The sequence below is a fragment of the Podarcis raffonei genome, chromosome 12 (genome assembly GCF_027172205.1).
Source record: "Podarcis raffonei isolate rPodRaf1 chromosome 12, rPodRaf1.pri, whole genome shotgun sequence".
NCBI classification, from domain to species: Eukaryota; Metazoa; Chordata; class Lepidosauria; order Squamata; family Lacertidae; genus Podarcis; species Podarcis raffonei.
Genome location: NC_070613.1, coordinates 48,679,612 through 48,701,896, shown reverse-complemented (window position 1 = coordinate 48,701,896; position 22,285 = coordinate 48,679,612). Strand labels below are relative to the sequence as shown.

Below are 22,285 nucleotides of genomic sequence, written 5' to 3'. Positions count from 1 at the left end.
AATCATAAGAATCATTCTGCGAAGGGTTGTGGGTCCACTAACAATTTGAGAGTGTGCATCACATGTGCAAAGCTACAACTACAGCAGCATGTAGAGCTTGGCAGAAACATGTCAGATAACACCGCATCCTGTCAGGCAACCCAAAATCATGCTCAAAACCAACTCATAAATGATACTCTAAGAAGAATGATGGTGGGATTCAGAAGGAGCATCTGCTCTTCCCTGCCCCTACAGAGCACATAGCTATTTTCTCTTGTCTCCTCTCTTACACTCTTCCCTAACTCCAGGTACACAGGGGAGTGTCTGTCTGCTTAGGGACCACGGAACCCAAACACTAAGCAGCATGTGGTACACTCTCAATTTGTGCTGGAATTTGTCTCTTGCCAAAGATAACCTGCTCCTACACAGAAGCCATCCACTCCTATCTGATTATAAAAGACAAAAAAAGCACCTGGTCTTCACAGGCGCATGAGACAACCGAAGGGCTAAATATTCAGTCACATATTTCTACAACTTATTGGTACATATTCCGCTACACACACTCTCTCTCTTTCTCTCTCCTGGCCAAGGTATGTGTTTCACCATTCAGAGACAAATGATCCAAATAATTGAGAGAAAAGTATAATTGGCCCTTAGAATGTAGTCCACCTAGAGTGAACTACCAGAATTAAACTACAAGTAAACCACAAGGTACATGTAGCATCAAATCAGAGAATATTAATACTTTAATATTTCAAGGCAATAAAAGTTTCATTTTACAGGCTAAAACCACAATCTCCGACAAAACGTCTGAATAAAATTGATTTGAAGAAGACTGAAAAGGTACTTTTCTTTACAATCCCAGTGCCAAAATAGTGTGATTGGGATAAACATATTGAGACAGAAAACCAATTTCATGCATTAAAATGTAAGTAGCAGGTAAGTAGTACCTTCTTCCAAGATATCAAGGTTGTCGCAACATCTGTGCTTGCATTCAGTGACATGATCATCATATTCAAAGCTTTCTTCTTCATTGATTGATTCGTTCAGTGACATGGCTAAAATCATCCTTGAGAAGGAGCCCTGTAGTCTAATGCCCTGAAAAGGGACAAGCCATCTTCACGGAGGCTACATCCACACAGCAGTTCAATTAAGGTTTCCGCAGAGCAGAAACCAACCTCCTTGCTCAACATACTCCAACTAGAATGGTGAGGTAAGTCTGCATACTATGATCACCATAACACAGCTGGAGAAAATAATACAGAAGGATGGGGGATGGAGAACCATCTGTCTAATTGTTACTAGGAATAATCCATGCACTGTTTACAAAACCAGATTAGACTCCAGTTACATTTCTTTGGATGCAACTGTTTCAACACAGCAAAATCAACTGCTAAGCAAATTCTCTCTTTGAAGCAGTATCTGCTTAAACCAGTCATATTTCCTCCCCACGCCAGACACAAATGGTAGTTTCCTACAAGTTTCATAGCAACCGTACCAGGAAATACACACAAATAAAAAGAATGTTACATGGCGTGGTGAAGGTAGGGAGGGCGGGGGAATTACCTTTGGAATACATTGCCTAACCTTCAAACGACAGATTTCTAAAGGGAGGAAACAGGAACCACGTACAGGTGCAATTTGGGAGTTAATACGATGCAGGGCTTCAGAATACGCCAGACTGAAACTACTCAAAAAAGAATCTACCTTTACATTATCACTATGGTTTCAAACTATCATGGGAATAAGAAACGCCAGAATTTATGCTGTTTTCTACCACATCTTACATATATAAGTGGCCAAACCCCTTTCTGTCATTTCCCCCTATTATATGGTTGTTTCAATTGGGAACTGGTATGTCAGAAACTTGGGTGTGGAGTAACAAATTCAAGGTTCAGGCTGCAATCCTAAATAAGTCAAATCCTAAATAAGTTAATTAGGAAGTAAGACCAACTGAACTTACTGTTAAATAAAAATGGATCAAATAGAAATGGGAATTTAAGGGAATTTCAGTGCACTGGGCCACCAAAGAAAAACATTTATTTACATGTAGTTATGGGATACCTCTCTATTTTGGATGAAGTAATATATGGAATGGTTCTCTGATGACCACCAAACAGATACTCATACGATATCTGAAACAGTTTTCAAAAATGTATAAATCCAAATCAAGTAAGTGTTGGAAATGTAAAGAGAAAGGTTCTTTTTACCATATGTGGTGGTCTTGTAGTAGGGTTAAAGCTTACTGGGAAATGATATATAATGAATTGAAAACGATGTTTAATATAACGTTTGTAAAAAAAACAAAAAACCTCACACCCAGAAGCTTGGCTTTGGGGAATTATAGGGATGGAACTACTGAAACCGAAGAGAAACTTATTCATGTATGCTACTAAAGCAGCAAGAATGTTACTCGCCAAAAACAGAAAGAAGCAGAAGTCCCGGCAAAGGGAAAATGGATACAAAAACTGATGGAATACACAGAAATGGCAAAACTTACTGGAAGAATACGAAATCAAGATAACAAACTTTTTAATAAAAGAATGGAAATGGTTTTATAACTATTTACGGATAAATTGCAAACAGATAAGAAGATTGGCAGGATTGTGATAATAACCTGCAGTTTTATAAGAGTATATAAAGTAGATGAATAAATGAGCAAATTAAGTTAATCTGGATATGCAGAAGATATAAAAAATAAATTTAAGGAACCGCAGAGGTGCGGAAGGAAGTCAAGTTTTGAAATCATAAATGATTGTAAAATTAGTGAAATATATACACCTGAAAAGCATAAATAAAAATAAAAATGAAACAGCTTTCAAAATGAAAATGAAAAATGAAACAGTTTTCAAAATGATGTTAATTAAGAGTAAGAGTCACACTGCCATCCATCTTCACTCACGCTTAAGGCTAACTTGGGTTTACCATTTAGGAGGGAATCTGGCGGGAAATAAGAGGGGTTGAGAGGATACAATCTCAGAGACCACACCTAATCCCTCAAAACAAAGCTAAGAGCTGAGTCACATCTCTGGAAGGCAGCAAAGAGGTCTTAGGAAGAAAGGTGAGGGTTGATTCACAAGTGTGTGCTTCATCTCAACACGTCTCACAGAGGAATAACATGCACGTTCCACCACTGAAAAATTTTACCTTCAAGGCAATACACACTGCCTTACCTATGGTACCCAATGTGTGAATGTTTATGGCATTTAAGGATGACTTGCAACTCAATTCAGACACACTCAAGGAGCGAGATAGTAACACACAGCACACTTTCAGAAAGCAAAGGTTCTGAACTTTCAAAGCAGCACAAAAAATAAGTTGTCCCACAATGAAAGCTAGGATAACAACTTGACTGGGTGTTATAACGTCAACAATGTTTAGGCAACACGATGACCATATACATACGTAATAGACAATCTTTATAGAATTCCTTCAAACAAAATGAAATCTTAGACTCAAAGTCTCTGAAAGTCTTTAAATGAAGAGAGTACCAAACTTTGTACGATGAAAGATAAGCTGTCCAACACTGAACAAGATTCTGGATATTGACTGCTGTTTCGTAGATCTTCGTCAGCATGGTGGGAGAATATAGAATTGTTTTATAAACTCATCTTATTTCGAATGAATTTTTGTGAATGAAAATATCAAATGCTGTGGAGCAGTGCTCATGTGATAATGCAAGTTTGTTTGGATACTGCGTGTTATAACACGCAGGGAGTAAACATTTGGAACGTATGCATGGAAACAAGAGTGGGCAACTTGTAATAAACAAACAAACATGATGTAAACCTTAAAGGTTATCACGTTATGCTTGATTAACATGAATACATCTGTAGTCTTTTTATCGAGCATCACAAAAGACCTTTTTGTGACTAAAGGTATCATCGATATGCAATGTTTGTATTTGCTAGTGCTAAGATAGCTGCAGACTATATTTTTCGTTAGCCTCAAAATGGTTTAGGGATGTGGGTGGCGCTGTGGGTTACACCACAGAGCCTAGGGCTTGCCGATCAGAAGGTCGGCGGTTCAAATCCCCGCGACGGGGTGAGCTCCCGTTGCTCGGTCCCTGCTCCTGCCAACCTAGCAGTTCGAAAGCATGTCAAAGTGCAAGTAGATAAATAGGTACCACTCCAGCGGGAAGGTAAATGGTGTTTCCGTGTGCTGCTCTGGTTCGCCAGAAGCAGCTTAGTCATGCTGGCCACATGACCCAGAAGCTGTACGCCGGCTCCCTCGGCCAATAAAGCGAGATGAGCGCCGCAACCCCAGAGTCGGCCACGACTGGACCTAATGGTCAGGGGTCCCTTTACCTTTACCAAATGGTTTAATCAAGGCTCTGATCCTATAACTTGGGAGTGGGGAACCTGTGGCCCTCCAGATAGTTTTGGTTTCAGCCCTTGCCAGCATGGCCAATGGTGTAGGGAATCATGGAGATTGTAGTCCAATATCTGAATGGCCATTAGCTATTCCTGCTATGCTGTTTACCTAAGAGGCGGCTCCACTGAGCTCAATGGAACTTCCTATTTTTTCTCCTGGAAGTTACATTCAATTAAAGACTACAGTGCTTAAAATTATTATATGTAGCTGTCTTAACCTGGGCCACTTCTCCTGCAGAATGAAAAACTTCCACAAATTATCCAGAAGGTAATTAACGTGATTGCTACAGGTGAACAAAATAACCAAGTCTGCAGAATCAAAACTCATTTTTTGACATAACTACAGGAAGAAATAATTATAAAGTCTTGGGTGCAAAGAACTACTTAGCTACTTTAGGCAAGCCCAAAGGCTTGGGCATGCACCGTGGGATTTCTGAAGTAACTGATTTAAATGGAAGACTCCTATGCTGTCACAATTTACTTTTGGAAGTCTTCTCAAGTGCAAAAATGGTTTGACATGCGGCACGGCTGGGCTTCTGTTTAAGACATGTGAATGCAAAATTGTCTGGGGGGTTGTATGGTTCTTTGTATCTGGGTCTGAGTAAAGGCAATGTAACCATGCAGACTTTTTTTTTACAGATTTTCAACAAGAGTTGCTGGCATTTTGTTTTATATTCTGTTCTAAAAGCTTCTCTCTTACTTTTCTTCTTCTAAGACACTCAAAATAACAAGCAGGATAGAAATATGAGAGAGATCAAAACACCACAGTAGCACTATAATGATAAAATCAGCTGTCAGAACAGGTAACAACGGTAAAAAGTAAAAATCCAGTTGCTCAGAAGTTTGGGAACCTATCTTTTGTCAAAAGGCAGTATATATTTTTATTAAATAAAAAACATAAAGGCTTTGTGCAAGATTTCATTGTTTATTTGATTTAAGCGCTGTCTGCAAAGCTCAACACAGCAGCAAGTGAAGCAACAAGGAAACTGGTCCATGACACCAGCAGAGGAAATTCAAATATATGCACTTAATAGACTGTTAACTTTCTCTAAAAAGAAATGTAGTAAGAAACTGAAATCTTTCCAAACAATTGCACTGGATTACGTAGCCCAGCTCTTCAAAGTATTTTGTGCAGCCACCCACGTCCTTCTGTTTAGCTCTTAAATAAGATAATGGGTGCTTGTTTCTCTGTTACTGACACACCTTCTTTTGGTACGTGTAGAGGATGTTGTTTGCTTAATGCTGTCCCCAGTGACAATTTGCAGCTTCATGTACCATGTAAATATTTCATTATTTGAAAAGATAAGCAAAGATAAGCAATAAACTTTCCACAGTTTCATACAGAAAGAGACGACATTCAAGAAGCTGGAAATAACACGTATGTCAATCATATGTACATAGAATCACAGAATTGTAGAACTGGAAGGGACCACAAGAGTCATCTAGTCCAGCCCTCTCCAATGCAAATATCTTCTGCCCAGTGTGGGGTCAACTTGAACCCATGACGATGAGATTCAAAGTCTCATCTTGCCCTTCTGAGGGAACTCTGCATATTTCAGGTTATACCATTTTATTCTCACAGGAGTCTTATGAGGAAGAGATAGCATGATTTTTCAAAAAAAGGAAGCTCAAAAGAGCACACACATACAGCTTGTGAACTACAGCGGTACCTCGGGTTACATACGCTTCAGGTTAAAGACTCTGCTAACCCAGAAATATTACCTCGGGTTAAGAACTTTGCTTCAGGATGAGAACAGAAATTGTGCTCCGGGGGTGCAATGGCAGCAGGAGGCCCCATTAGCTAAAGTGGTACCTCAGGTTAAGAACAGTTTCAGGTTAAGAACGGACCTCCGGAACGAATTAAGTTCTTTACCACTGTATTTCAAATTGACACTCAACACACATTGCAATGGGTGACATGAAGGCCTCACATCACTCCCTTGTCAGTTCCACAGCTCTGTAAGCAAAAGATTAAACTGCAAAGTTTACCATTTAAATGATGGTTCCAAGATTCTGCACAGAATTGTCATTTCCTGCAATTTTCTCAAGGCAGATGACAGATATCTGAAACAGAGTCTTTCTGTGGTGGTACAGAGATTGTGGAATATCCTTCCCAAGGAGGTCTGCTAGGCTCCTTCCCTTCTGCCAAATTTTTGATGGTTGTTGAAGACTTTCATTTTGGACACTTTCTGTTTGTGATTGCGTCTTGCAATTTCCTGACTTGAGTTTTTAAAATCTGTGACTCATTCACATGCTCCACTGTTAATTTGCTTTTTGTAAGTAGTGCAATATTAATGTTTTTGCTAATTTTTGAAACCACTTTGCGGTCTAGTATGACCAGGGGCGAAAAACCCAGCAACAACCTGGGATAAAAATAAATAGATCCCGGTGGGAAATGACAGTTGTAAGCATGGCTCAGAACCATCATTTCAAGTTGTGGCGCTAGACAGCAACCTGACTTGCCTCCTTGGGAGTGAGCTGGACTCTTTTATACCCCTGTTTCTCTTCCTTGCAACCGTGTTTTCTGGAGTGAGAGTACCTAAAAAAAGCCCTTGAGGATTTTCATTGTAAGGAATGATCGAAAACCTCAGGTGGCTGTGAGTCAAAAGGTGGGGTGTTCTCCTATCTCTGTTGTGAGGAAGGGGAGTAAGTGTGGCAGGTCTACCTTAGATACAATGTGAGGAAAGGCAAAATGCAGAGTTGACGCAATGCAAGAATGAAATAAGGTAGGCCACCTAGTGGCATTGAGAGGTCTGAACCTAAGTGTGCCTGCTCCAAGCCCAACACTCAAACACCATGAGCAACAGTTTAATGTACAAACTCAATAAGCATTATCTTTAGTAGTGTGTTGGATATCTATGGTGCAGATATGCTAAGTATCCAAACTGCCCTGGAGAAAACAGACGAATGGGAGGATCCCTCTGAGGTATGTAGGAAAATCAGACAAACCTGGCTGGCAGGCTGCTTCCCTTCAATCTAGGTTCTGTTGTGTATTGTATTCAGAATACATATGCCCTCAGGTGGATTGGAGAGGAAGGGTAGACATAAATAATAATAATAATCCTCCTCTTTGCCTCTACCTCTTCTTCAGGTACGGGACAAGGCCAAAAAAGGGGTCAAAATATAACAAACCCTAAACTTTTCTGAAGGCCTACACGTTAACATGATTTAAATTTTATTCCTAAAACCCCATTAGGCAAGAGTTGCATTTTATCAACTGTCTCATGTACAATTCTGTTTTAAACACTTTTAAATATTGTATATTTAAATTGTTGTCACTTACCTTAGGATCTCATGGTAAAGGACAAGTAATAAACAGAATAAATGATAGCAACAATAATTTATGACACAACAAATATGAAAGTTTGCTTGTTTGCTTCCAGATGTCACATCAAAGAAATCTTTGCTAATATGTGGCAACTTGATATCAGATAGCTGTCTGGCTACAACAGTGAAGTTCTTCTTGTCCGAGTGCCATGAGACAGGAAGACAGTTTTCCTTATATTCATAGATAAGACAGTAACTTGCTATTAAGTGTGTGTCAAGCAAAGCATGCAAGAATTACCTAGATTCACTAGGCCCGAAAATGTCCCTGGGTCAAGTAAAATTTAGTAGGTTATCTCAGAGAGCTGAGCAAAGTGATCTGAGCTACATGTCACATAGGAGGCAGCAAGAAATTCAAAAACAAAAGGAACTTTTTCAGCATCAGTAAGCATATGAACCTTGGGGAAAAGAAAACCCATCTGCTCTGCCTAGAGAAATATATTTAAAATAGTTCTGACTGCAGTAAGATGAACGTGTTGAAGAGAAAACTTAAGATATAACTGAATTGAAATAATAAAAAGTAGAAGAGACCAGAAGGCCACCAACATAAATATTATCTTCCTGTTCTAGGGCAGGGTCCTGTACCAACCAGTGCTTTCCTAAATTTCACAATTAATTCAGAGTAGAGATTAACACAGGATTAGCTCACCTTTCAAATTCCAACACATAATAATATATGATTGGGTGTATACAAATGTATGGAGAAAGGCTGGCCTGATGAGAACCACCAATATGGAGGTCCCTGCATATACAACTTGGTTTTCACTAGATTTTCTAGGGAACTATGTATGTTACATTTAAGGATTTGACAGTGTTCCAGCCCACAAAAGAGGGAGCAAACCAAATGTACCACACCTGCGTTAGAGAAGGCAGAACAAAACCAAGCAATGGTGCAAAGCCACAAGCCAAAGGAAAGGCAAAAGAAATGCTACAGTTGTGCGCTCATCTTTCAATAAGACAGAACAAGGCCAGAAGATCATCTGCCAGCAGGAAAGAACACAAAAGCTGGGACAACTGGGGAGCAGGTTTTCCTGTTTCACTCCACCTGGGCCTTACTCCTGTAATTGAAGGCAAAGTTGGCAGGAGAACCCATACCCACCGCTTGATTGCCATCAGCCAGCCTGAGAAGGCCAGAACGTGAGTGGCAGCTGCCCTGAGCTGTCCGTTCTAGATGGGGTTGCACATCTGTAGCTTCTGAGTTTTCCTGAATTCACTGCTATCTTCGGAGGCACAGGTGGCCTCAGTGGTATGGAGTGCCTTCTACAAGCTATTTCCCTAACCGGACTGTGGATTCAGTAATCTGTGCTCCAGCAACCTCCAGGTGAGATCACTATGTGCGGGGCTGCTTTTGGTGCAGAACGTGTACAACAAGACTATGGCCACAGGACTTCTCAGGGGGTGAGCATTTAGCACTACTTCTGCACGGCTACCCTGATTTCCAAGGCCAATACAAAGTGCTGGTTTTAACCCACAAAGTCCTATATGTCTCACGTGGCCAATACCGAACAAAATGCCTCTCCCCCAAGTTGAACATGCCCAGACCATCATCTGAGCTCCTCTTCCAGATGCCCCCTCTTCAATAGGCTGGGAGGGTGGCAACAAGAGGATCTTGGGGGTGGCAGCCCACCTTTCTATGGAATGATACCCCAAGGAAGACCCACCTGGTGCCAATATTAACATCCTTCAGTGCCAGGTTAAGACATACCTCTTCTCTTAGGCTTCTGAGGAATTATTATAATCAACTATACATTTTTTTGAATTCTGGTGCTGGAGGAGACTCTTGAGAGTCCCATGGACTGCAAGAAGATCAAACCTATCCATTCTTAAGGAAATCAGCCCTGAGTGCTCACTGGAAGGACAGATCGTGAAGCTGAGGCTCCAATACTTTGGCCACCTCATGAGAAGAGAAGATTCCCTGGAAAAGACCCTGATGTTGGGAAAGATGGAGGGCACAAGGAGAAGGGGACGACAGAGGACGAGATGGTTGGACAGTGTTCTCGAAGCTACCAGCATGAGTTTGACCAAGCTGCGGGAGGCAGTGGAAGACAGGAGTGCCTGGCGTGCTCTGGTCCAGGGGGTCACGAAGAGTCGGACACGACTAAACGACTAAACAACAACAATACATTTTTTTCAGGGGGAGGGAGGTATTGTTTTATTGTTAAACCTGGTAGTCGTTCTTAAAATTATGTACACGATGCCTAGAAATGTTTTGTATTAGGCAATTAATAAAATTGAATGCCTATTACTACTAATTCTGAACACTGAAACCTGGAATAAGGAGTTTGGATCCACTAATGGCCCTACCTGCCAATTTGTCCCCAACACTTCCATTTTGAAGGTAATATACATTATATTGCATATGCTGAAAGGCAGAACGGTAGACTGCGAAAGTTAATTAGCATTCTTTACTGATTTATTCTCATATTCTCGCCTTTAAAATTCAAGTGATCTTTATATCATTTTCACCAAGTCATACCATATTTTGAGCACAAGTATTCTGGCGTATGTGTGCCACAGTGCTGCAAATCTGAATTAATGAAGAAATCATTTAAATGGAAAACTGATGGTTCCTTGGACATCCCTAACTAGATGCATTTCATCATGTCATTTGAAAATTAGGTCAAACTCCTATTCTTCAAAGACAGTAGATACAATTCATGAAGCCAAACTTATTAAAAAGAGGAGTTTGTCCTTTTCTCTAATACACGAGACTTTTGAAGCTATTAAGATTTCGGGGGGGGGGGGATCCTGACCAAAGTTTTGTTATCCATGGCACACTAGTAATATGTGCCATTTATAATGTCTGTATAAGTTCCTTTACTAGATATGTATTTTGAATTGTTTAGTAAGCATTACGGAGGGTGGAAGAAAGACAATCTGTTCAAGAGACAAAACCATAACCCCTGGCTGGGCCAGTTTAAAACCAGCAAAGTGGCAATCCTACTGGTCCTCCACCCTGTAATTTATTACGCCTATCGCCCAGCATACTTTAAATTAACAAGTTCTACGTGGTCAGAAATTCTGAAAAACAGGACAGTGTAATTTTGACAACAAAACTGTTGTGGTGAGATTTAAAATAGGGAAGAGTTCACGGTTTTATTTCAACAGCATCAGCCATTTCACTTTCAGTTTATTTCACCTAAAATCTCTCAGAAGGTTTCTGAAAATCAGCTTAGCAATGTGAATGGCAGAGTAGTGAAAAGGAAAAGTGTAGCTGTCAGAGTATTAAGCATTCAAAACAGGGCCAGTAAACCATAAGAAATTATATCAGTCAGATTACCTCTTCAAAGGACAAATTCATAGAGAAAACAAATGATATAACAAATATTTTTCCCTCACATATGCATTCTAGGTATGGATGTTTTGCAGACACTGAATTTAATATATACATGAGGAGCTCATCAGTTTCTCAAGGCTTGTAGGCGGAAAGGTTTTTTTTGTGAAATTCAGGCTAGTACTCTTAATATTTTAGCTGTGTATTTGAAAGTTTGCTCTTATCCTAGACTACGCTAGATCTTTGCACTGAAATGTAATTCCTGGTTATTGCTATGCTCATCTCAGTCACCACCTTGCCCTCGCTATAATCATGGTCCTTCTTTATTTATTAAAACTAATATCCAGGCCAACAGCACAGCAAAACCTTTGTGGTCTCTGTATTTCCATCTTGGGCTCCCATTCAGTTCTGTGGCCAGAATGAGAAGATTTGACTTTCCCGCAAGGCGGGTGGTGCAGTTTCAGCCCCTCCTCCTTCCTCACACCCACCTTTATCACGAGACTCGTGATCACATCCAGGGTGATGAAAAAGGCACTGCCATCCTGGCAGAAAACAGAAAGTTCGAGAGGAGCTGACAAAGGAGACCTGATCCCGACGTTCAAACCTAACGATTTAGGCAGAAGCAGTTGCTCTAATCGTTTCCCACAATGAAGATTTTATATGCGAAATTCAGCTGTCTCTGCCTGGCAGCCTTTAATATATGCCGTGCATCTTGCCACATCTCACTATGATACGTGCCTGTTATAATACAGGCTTCCCATTCCCACTCACCGTAGCAAATTGAGTGTGCATTGAAGCTTGAGCTGTAGTAGCAGCAATCACAATAAGCATTTAGCAGTAATTTTCTTTTGCTGAAAAGATCTTCCAGTACGTATGGACTGCTGCCACTCCCACTGGCAAAAAGCCCTACAGCAGTCTCCTGTACCATGCCTTCAATGAATGATAGGAAACGCCAAAAGCTGCCTACCTTAGCTGCACAGCCCCACAGCAGTTCTCCCAGTATAGAAGACAGAAAGACATATATTAGAAGGTAAAGCCCCTATTCACAGGCATGCCATAAAGAGCAGATAATTACCATCCGTACATTCCTCATAATACCAGTCCAGCTCATAGTAATCCGCTTCAATGAATTTCTGCATAGTCCGCTATCTCCTTGGGCAACGTAGGAGAGGAGATTTTATACAGATGCTACAGAGGTCAAGTGAAGCACAGCCATGCCTCCCTGCCTTTGCAGAACTGCATTCTGCCAAGGAGCTGGGAGACTGCCGGCGAGAGGCTGGACATCTTCAGCCCGAAGCAGGAGCCAAAACGGAAAGGGGCAGACAATGAAAAGGAGAAAATAAAAACTTCAAAAAATAAAAAAGGGAGAGGTTTGTTGCAGCAGCTGCACCAGTGGCTGCTCTAATAAAGAAGGCTTTACACAGGAGCTGGGAATGGGAGTTAACCAAACCGTCCTATCAAAAGGCTCAGACTCTGACGTTGGAGACACACAGCACCACTTGGGGGTTCCTAACTCATTCCTTTCCCGCTCCACTCCTCGCATCTCTTTCGGTCCAATATGTTGCCATGGAGACCAGTTGGCTCCGAAAGAGATGCAGTGATGGAGGGAGGAAATGCAATTCTGCTGTTTCTTACTACGCTGGCTAGGATGTGTCTCACCAGAAGACACAAAACAGAGAGAAATGCTTCCCACGGCTATAACACAAAGAGATCCAAGTTAAGCTCCAACTTGTTACATGGCAACATCGGGTTTTGATCACTTAACACATCACCGTATCTTAATATGTACACCTAACACAATGCTGTAACAAACTGGCGTGGGTTGTGTGTGTGTTCCACACCTAGAAATGTGGGTGACTAAAGCTCTTTCCTTTGAACCAGTGATCCATTTTATCAAGTGCCTAACTTCTGTGAGAGCACAAAAAGGATTACAGCCAACTACAGCCATTTTGTACAAACAGGAATACAGTAACCACCTCCTTCCTCTCCCTTCTCTCTCGAAATATTCCTAAAAATCTAAGCTTTCCATTAGTTTGCAGATGAAATTAGGAGCACGCATCTGTTCAGATATGCAAACTGATGATCTGTTGCAGGAGATTAAAATAGAACTTGGATAAGCAAATGAATAAGCACACCCTGCTGGACAATATAATGAAGTTCTTAACCTTTAATGTTGTTATATACACTCCGTGTTTATTTGGCTTTTGCTACAACACTCCACCCCTCAGTAGTGTGTGTGTGTGTGTGTGTGTGTGTGTGTGTGTGTGTAGATTTCACAATCATCTGGAGCATTTGCTGGGCATGTTTAGCCTGGAGAAGAGGAGGTTAAGGGTTGATATGATAGCCATGTTCAAATATATAAAAGGATGTCACATAGAGGAGGGAGAAAGGTTGTTTTCTGCTGCTCCAGAGAAGCGGACACGGAGCAATGGATCCAAACTACAAGAAAGAAGATTCCACCTAAACATTAGGAAGAACTTCCTGACAGTAAGAGCTGTTCGACAGTGGAATTTGCTGCCAAGGAGTGTGGTGGAGTCTCCTTCTTTGGAGGTCTTTAAGCAGAGGCTTGACAACCATATGTCAGGAGTGCTCTGGTGGTGTTTCCTGCTTGGCAGGGGGTTGGACTCGATGGCCCTTGTGGTCTCTTCCAACTCTATGATTCTATGATTCTATTATTCTATTCTATGATTCTCTGTTTAGATGGAGAAGCAAAGAAATCCAAACAGATCCTTTTTTGATATACACATAAAGAACAGGCAGCAGAGAAGAAACCAGAGAACCAGTGAGAAGAAAGGCGGAGGTGGAAGTGGCAAAAGGGAGAAAAGCAGTGGCAAAAATCAGACTAGACTTGGCAGAAGGATCAGGGCAGGGCTGCCTGGAGAAGGGCTCAGAAATTGGCTGGTTGGATACTCCTAATGGTGACCAGAAAAATGAAAAAGGTGACGTCTAAAGTGACACAGGAGCTGTGCAGTTTAATCCTCTTCTCTCAATGAAACTTAAAAAGAGAGGAGAAGGAATTGGAACAGATAGGGGAATTCTAACAGTGCAGGCCGAGTGGTTACTAGAGGAGCGAATGATGGGCTGTGGCTGACTGCATGTGACATGTTGTGAAAGGCGTGGCGAGCCACAGACCCCACTCCCAATTGCTGATTTCCTGTGATGGGAGAAGCTTTGCATCCTCTTCTGGCACAGCCCCAAAGGATTTGGAAGGTTTAACGTTTGGTTTCTCTCTCTCATTATTATTAACCCCAGTTTACCTTATAGCCAACCCCTAAGTGATGGCTAACAAACCATAGTTACGATTAACGACAGATTGTCCGGTTCCGAAAAAACGGTAGGTGTGGTTAATAAAAACCGAAAATGAAAGTAGCTGTGCTGGAGGAGGAGAGGGAGAAGCCCAAGTGCACAAGGCTCACTGCAGCTTGCTCCTGCCATTAATGTGGATGTAAATTGTAGGGACACGGGTGACGCTGTGGGTTAAACCACAGAGCCTAGGACTTGTTGATCAGAAGGTCGGCTGTTCGAATCCCCCCAACGGGGTGAGCTCCCATTGCTTGGTCCCAGCTCCTGCCCACCTAGCATTTCGAAAGAACGTCAAAGTGCAAGTAGATAAATAGGTACCGCTCCAGCGGGAAGGTAAATGGTGTTTCTGTGCGCTGCTCTGGTTTGCCAGAAGCGGCTTAGTCATGCTGGCCACATGACCCGGAAGCTGTACGCCGGCTCCCTCGGGCAATAAAGCGAAATGAGCGCCGCAACCCCAGAGTCGGCCATGACTGGACCTAATGGTCAGGGGTCCCTTTACCTTTAAATGTAGACTTTATACCATCTTAGTGTGATAAATAAATATAACTATGTGTTTAAAACATAATATTATGGGTCAAGTGTCCTAAAACCTGTGTCACAATCAGCTGCAATTCAATTAAGTATTCAGTGTAGCAAACCTACACATCGATTTCTAAAGAGCAACTAGTGCTCATCTGGCAAGGATTGGATCTCCATATGCCCTTTACACTTGTCCTTTTTCAAACAATGCAGCTGCCTCCAGGAATAAAAAAAGACAGAGCCTATGAAATAAATTGAGACGATAATAACACCCACTACAAATTATGAGCTGCAACAGTGTAGTTCCGATTCTTACTCCACCCCTCCCCAAAAATCAAGAGAGGATATACAATTATTTTAGGAAGACATATTTGCTGCTTGCTTGAGTATGCGAGTGAAAGCCCAATGTAAAATTCCTTCTGTTCTTCCTGCCCCTAGCCCCAAATTCTGGATTTAGATCATGATTTCCCAAACCTGGGTCTCCAGCTGTTTTTGGACTACAATTCCCATAATCCTTGATCCTGCTAGCTAGGGATTACTGATTGATTGACTGACTGACTGACTGACTGACTGACTGACTGAATTTATATACTGCCCTATACTTGAAGGTTTCAGGGTGGTTATATTCCAAAAACAGGAGGAGACCCACGTTTGGAAAACCCTGATTTAGATTATCAGACTTCTTCAGGCACAGATTTCTCTTTTTCCAGTTCTCTTTGAAGCCAGTGGGAGTAGCAGTAGCAGAAATAGTGCAGTACTTAAACCTACTAGCAACACACTTGCATTTGGTGCAATATTATCAGCCCGCCTTGCCAAAAAGGCAAGGGCAATGAGTCATTTGCATCAAATTCAATTATTTGGAAACCTATCTTTAAAAATGGCATGACTAATTTCTGGGATTCAAGCCTACCTGGACACACAACCCTCCCACCCTGAAGAATTTGTTTCCTGTTGAGGCTGGTTTCGGTGCTAGATCCATTTATTTCCGGGTTAAGGCCTAGTTTTGGTGCACAAGCTGCGTTGGTCACCTCTGCATGGTTACAGTTGGTCAGTGAGAAGCAGAAGGAGTGTGCCCCTGTTAATTCTCCTTGATCTCCTACCTATCAAGCACAAACCACATTGCTCCTAAAGGAACTACACTAGCTGTCTATAAGCTACTGAGCCAGGTTCAAGGTTTTAGTTTCAATCTTTCTCCTTACTCCCTTCCTCAAGCACTGCAGCTGAGGAGAGTCTCTTGATTGTGCCATAATCGCCATTATTAGCAGTAACCAGTAGCAGGGCCTTCTCTCTAGTGGCCCCCATTTAATGGAACCATCTATTGTCTGAGGAGTGACAAATGCCAACAGTGTTCAAAACACACTCACATACTCAGGTTTTCTGGAATTTATCAATGGTGACCTTTGAGCAACTAACTGCTTTTCATTTATTACATTATAGTCTACTTTTTTCTTTTCATTTTAATTTGTTTTTATTACTTAGGTATATCATTAGGTATAGGTATATATTGGGGACGCGGGTGGCGCTGTGGGTAAAAGCCTCAGCACCTAGGCCTTGCCGATCGAAAGGTCGGCGGTTCAAATCCCCGCGGCGGGGTGCGCTCCCGTCGCTCGGTCCCAGTGCCTGCCAACCTAGCAGTTCGAAAGCACCCCCGGGTGCAAGTAGATAAATAGGGACCGCTTACTAGCAGGAAGGTAAACGGCGTTCCGTGTGCTGCGCTGGCTCGCCAGATGCAGCTTGTCACACTTGCCACGTGACCCAGAAGTGTCTGCGGACAGCGCTGGCCCCCGGCCTTTAGAGTGAGATGAGCGCACAACCCTAGAGTCTGACAAGACTGTCCCGTACGGGCAGGGGTACCTTTACCTTTATATCATGAATTGTCATTGGCAGCTTATATGTATTTTTTGTAAACAAATTAAATATCCATAGAAGAAGAGCACCTACAAAAAGAGCTACTAAAGACTAACATTCCATACAATCCTTCACATGCTCCAAACTGACTCTCAGTTGTTTTTACATTAGAAAACCAAAGTAGAGTGAATTGGGAAAAGACCACTTAGCAGTCTTTGGTCCCATCATGGTATTTATAGCATCTGAGGGTGTCACACTAACTATTCCCAGCTCAGATTTTCTCACAACTGGGGGAAAAAAGCGAATTCAGATTGTGGAATGCAAAGGTTAAATGCTTGATGAGCTAGAATAAGTAGCTAAGCGATCACTGGACTTTGCTTCAGTTAGGAACAAAACAAGTGAAGAAGTTGGCTGCATTCTAAGAAGATTGTAAGCAAATGTTACTTTCTGAGGTCTAATGAGACTAACATTTGCTTTTGTGAGTGAATTAAATGCACTACTAAAAGATCAAGTACCTCTTTCAAAAGGGCATATATGCTGCCAGGGTTTAGCTTTTGTTAGCTCTGGTATAGGATGAATTTACTAAAATATCTCGTCATCTATTACAGCACACTGCTATTACACCAAAGCTTTCAGATGGGATAGATATTGAGTCAGATTCCCAAAGGTTCAGAGGTCCCTCTGTGTGAGCAGACGGCACATTTACATGCACAATAGGTGCATATTTCTCCAAATTCTGCAAATCATCTTCTCAGCTGCAGCCCCAGGCCCATATCCCATTCTGTTTCAGAGGGTCCTCCAGCTCTCGGAATTGGCTTTTCAGAGGGCACAAGAGGCTGCAGCAGTGATGGAAAAGTCCCACTGCATGATGAGAACTCCACTTGTTTCACTGGACAAACTCAAGAGGAAGAAAAACTAATAAATTCTTAAGACTATTGCTAGGCATTGCTCTATGCAATGACTTGCATCTTTCTGGGTTTTTTGTTCATTTTTAAATAGTTTCCGTTACATAGTAATAAAAATGATATGTAAAGAACAAAAAAATAAATAAATCACCAACACATAATTTAAAAACAGTTGGAATTGCTTGGTAATTATATTCTAGCTTCACCCTCAAGTCATAGGGTGGCCCTAAAATGGCCTTTGCTAAAAGTTACTTGGGCAGCAGTCACTATCTTTAGCGATGAAGGATCAGACGTGAAACAATACACAATTCAGAGCATCACTACGGCTATATATACAGCGAAGTTAAGATACCTTTATGAACCTTTAAAAATGTTATCTAACACACAAGCTCCATGAAAAAAATAAGCAGCAATAAATATATTTATGCAGATTTAGTCAAAATGAGCAGATCAATATTTCCATAATTAAAAAGGAGAGAGGGAAGACCAGGTCCTATTTATTTGAAAAGTAATAGTTAATATATGTAAGGCCAAACAGTATTTTAGAGCACTCCATATACAGGAGAAACGTCATTTTTCCTTGCTGCAAAAGACAGGCATTTATTTAAAATAGCTCTTCTGAAGCATGGGAGGCTTGAAATAGATTACTCAATTGATTCTGACTCACTATGTTGATACATCTTACATTGCTTGGAGCAGGGGTCAGCAAACTTTTTCAGCAGGGGGCGGTCCACCGTCCCTCAGACCATGTGGTGGGCCGGACTATATTTGGGGGGGGGCAGGGGGGAATGAACAAATTCCTATGCTCCACAAACAACCCAGAGATGCATTTTAAATAAAAGCACATATTCTACTCATGTAAAAACACCAGGCAAGCCCCACAAATAATCCAGAGATGCATTTTAAATAAAAGGACACATTCTACTCATGTAAAAACACACTGTGTCCGTGGGCCAGATTTAGAAGGCGATTGGGCTAAATCTAGCCCCCGGGCCTTAGGCTACCTACCCATGGCTTAGAGTTTGCCATCTTGCATGCCCTGTTCTATACACAACTGACAATGGCACAAAGATCACAAAGCACAGGGCATACAAAGTTGTGCAAGGAAAAAAACCTATTTAGTGGCAAACAGAAGATTTGACTGAAGTTGCAATTATTTCCAAAGAGAGACTCTGCCAAACTCCTACAACCGTACGGCGGCGATGTGGCACTTTGCATGAACTGCTGCTAATATTTTAGTAGACATAGGGAATCCAGTGGAACTTCAATAGAAGTAATAATTCAATTAAAGACAGAAGGCGTGTAAGCTAAGCAAAGCGAGCCTCTTCCCTAACCTTATGCGCTCCAGACATATTGGACTACAGAGGTGTGTGGATTAAGCTGATGGCAATTGTAGTCCAAAATGTCTGGAGGGCACCAGGTTGAAGAACGCTGCTTTTCAACAGTAGCGGTAGTTAAGAAAAAGAAAAAGAATTCCACATTTGTAGTGGGAAAGGAGGCAGCTGTCTCCATTCAGACCCAAATTAATTAGCGCCTGACTGCTGGATGAATTGTAATTTAATTATTCTATGCTGCAGCCTCCTCTGAAATTCCTTTCTTCATGTACGGCCATCTTAAAATCAGTGGCAAAACGTTCTTGTAACATGAAACATTCTTCTATTGGTTTATGAAATATTAAAAAGTAGCAAAATAAAGGAAACTTAGAAAGGAAGTAGTCAACTCTAAGCTAAAGTAAAAGATCTACAATGTTGAAAAATAGTAGATGAAAGTGATAAACGATTCTACAAAATCAGCGTAACATTATTATGTAACACAAGAGCCTTAACAGCGCTTTGACAAACAAATAACCTACTTGGTCAAAGCTGTAGAATTTATTTTTGTGCAGATTTTCAAATGGACAGCTTCTCAACATTTGTCTGGTACAGAACAGCTTAGAAAATTCTATTGCTTCAAGGGATCAGACAAAAATGACTCATTAATTCTCTTTACAGCCGTATAATTCTGTTCAGATACTTCAAATGCCACTTATATATTAGATCATCCAAGGATACAGCTACATGATACAAGGAACCTGTGACTGTCACACACAAAAACCCGAAGTGCTTTTCCAAATTGTCCCCATCCCTCTTGAACATCTTGCCTTCTTCCCATTAATGTTTCTCAGCATGCAGGCTGCAAAGCTCCGCCGATCATCAGTCAACCTGCCCCAAGTCTGGATCCTTGTCCTATGCCAAGACAAACTGTCCTATGCAAGTTTTACCCCCCCCCCAAAACAAAGCTGTGGCCATTTTTAATCTATATCCTGTTTAGGTACGATTCCAGCTCTCTCTGCTTCCACTTACCCTAAGGATGCAAGTTGTACTTGAAGTTATGGAGGAAGAAACACTGAAATAGTGAGGCACTAGGCATGTGACAGAGGCTAATGGAAATTAACAGTAGTCATGTGGCTTTCAGTATTCACTAAACAATGCATGACAAGAATCATTCTAGCAACAGTTATGAGAACACCAGCGAATCTTAATGCATTTTTTGTTCTTGTTTCTGAATACAATACAATGTTATCAAACCAACATAAGCAGAAAGTGCTTAAAGGTAAAGGTAAAGGTACGCCTGACCATTAGGTCCATTCGTGGACTCTGGAGTTGCGGCGCTCATCTCACTTTACTGGCTGAGGGAGCCGGCGTACAGCTTCCGGGTCATGTGGCCAGCATGACTAAGCCACTTCTGGTGAACCAGAACAGCGCACGGAAACACCGTTTACCTTCCCGCCGTAGGTAGTTTTTCTACTTGCACTTTGACGTGCTTTCGAACTGCTAGGATGATCCCTGAAATACCTTATTTTTCCGTGTATAAGACTATATTTCCCCCCACCTTTTTAAAGTTTAAAATTGGGGGTCGTCTTATACATGGGTGTTAGGATATTTCCGTTCCACCTTAAAAGGGAGCAGGATGTTTGTGTCACAGCCTGCGTAATTCCTGTTTCACAGGATGTTTATGTTGTCAGTTGCTTTCGTTTTTTCTTCTTGCCTGAACACCGATGCAGGCGGTCATGGATTTTTTGTTCTGACCAACGCTGAATAAACTGTAAATATGCTCTCCTGCTGTGCATCTTTTGCTGTGTGAATTCTGCTGATAGAGTGTGCACCAGTCCAAGAATGTGGCAATCTATTCTTGAGGCTTCGTGTCGCTGATTGCTGATATTGCCTGTCTACGGGAGATCGATGGATCGTCCGGCAGGAGCTTGGGGGCTCAGATGGACTTTATCTCCCTGGCAGTATCCCAACAATGGGGACGTCTTATAGACAGAAAAATACGGTAAATAAAAGCAACTATGGATGAAACAGCGGCTGTGGATCAGCGACCTGGAAGCAGTTAATGCCAGATTTAGATTATTTTCCTTAATGCAGACTATTGGTAGCCCATTGGCAGCCCATTCGCTGTCAGTTACTACACAATCAAGGATTATATCCACCACACCCATAGATTATTATTATTCAGCCAATCAAAAGATGTATGGAAAACATCACCTACTTCTCCAACCCCACCACAAAATGGCGACATTTTAGGTGCTTGAAAAAACAACATTGTCATAACATTAAAAAATGTAATCTTGGGAAAAGATGTGTACCCAAAAGGCAAGCAAATGAACATACATTGAGCAGGAGGAGTTGATTGTACAGGCCCACACTTCAAATCTAGGTTTAATCTCTTGGTACTTTTCTCTGAAAGTTTAACTGACCTACTTACAAAAGGATAAGACATTGTGTGTGTTTAAAAAACTGTGCTGATATTTTAAGGGTATTTCTTAATGTCACAAGACATTAAGCTGTAAAGTATGGTACTATTTAGCCATATTCAGTCCATCTGAACACAAATTCAATGAGGAAAAAAACCACTTTATTTAAGGTAGATAAGGACAAGATGAAATTATACAATTAAAAATAAATATAGATGGGAAACAGCTATGTATTGTGAGTACTTATCTACTTTTAAAAATTTTCACCTATGATCTTTTTCTTTTAGTTCTTTATTTTTTCTTTGTTCTTTTTTTTCTTTTTTCCGATATCTTATCTTTCATTTCACTCCTTTATTGTGAATAGCATTTTATAGAGGTATAAGGTAAAGCTAAAGGTACCCCTGCCCGTACGGGCCGGTCTTGACAGACTCTAGGGTTGTGCGCCCATCTCACTCTAGAGGCCGAGGGCCAGCGCTGTCCGGAGACACTTCCGGGTCACGTGGCCAGTGTGACAAAGCTGCATCTGGCAAGCCAGCGCAGCACACGGAAACGCCGTTTACCTTCCCGCCAGTAAGCGGTCCCTATTTATCTACTTGCACCCGGGGGTGCTTTCGAACTGCTAGGTTGGCAGGCGCTGGGACCGAGCAACGGGAGCGCACCCCGCCACGGGGATTCGAACCGCCGACCTTTCGATCGGCAAGCCCTAGGCGCTGAGGCTTTTACCCACAGCGCCACCCGCGTCCCCCATTTATAGAGGTATAAATAACTGTAAATATGAAAAGAGACAAAATATTCTCTTTTTTTCCCCCTTGGTTATATGTATTTTCTTTTTCTTTTGTATTTTCTTTTGTTGTAAATATGTATGTTTTCTAATTTGTACTTAATAAATTTTTTTTTAAAAAAGAGAGATTTTTCAAGGCCACCCCAATTTTTGTTTTAATTGAAGTTTGACTCCCATTTGCTTTTTGGTCACCAACTGTGTTGCGATGGCTTGTAGGTTGGCAACCTATGCTGCTGTTTTTCA

At 41.5% G+C, this 22,285-nt stretch overlaps 1 protein-coding gene across 14 annotated transcripts in view; it reads right to left on the bottom strand.

Annotated features, from left to right (window-relative positions):
• Positions 1–22,285, bottom strand: part of TRAK1 (trafficking kinesin protein 1) — a 140,992-nt gene that overhangs the window by 56,049 nt on the left and 62,658 nt on the right. For 2 of the 14 annotated variants that reach the window (XM_053359596.1, XM_053359604.1), the window contains exon 1: positions 930–1,178. The exons of 4 other annotated variants lie outside the window; for them this stretch is intronic. In XM_053359596.1, coding sequence (XP_053215571.1) covers positions 930–1,047 — 118 coding nt within the window. In that variant the 5' untranslated portion in view covers positions 1,048–1,178. Of the gene's footprint in view, positions 1–929; positions 1,181–12,025; positions 12,378–22,285 lie in introns of those variants that run through there. 8 more of the 14 variants (XM_053359607.1, XM_053359608.1, XM_053359597.1 and 5 more) reach the window with 7 other exon arrangements.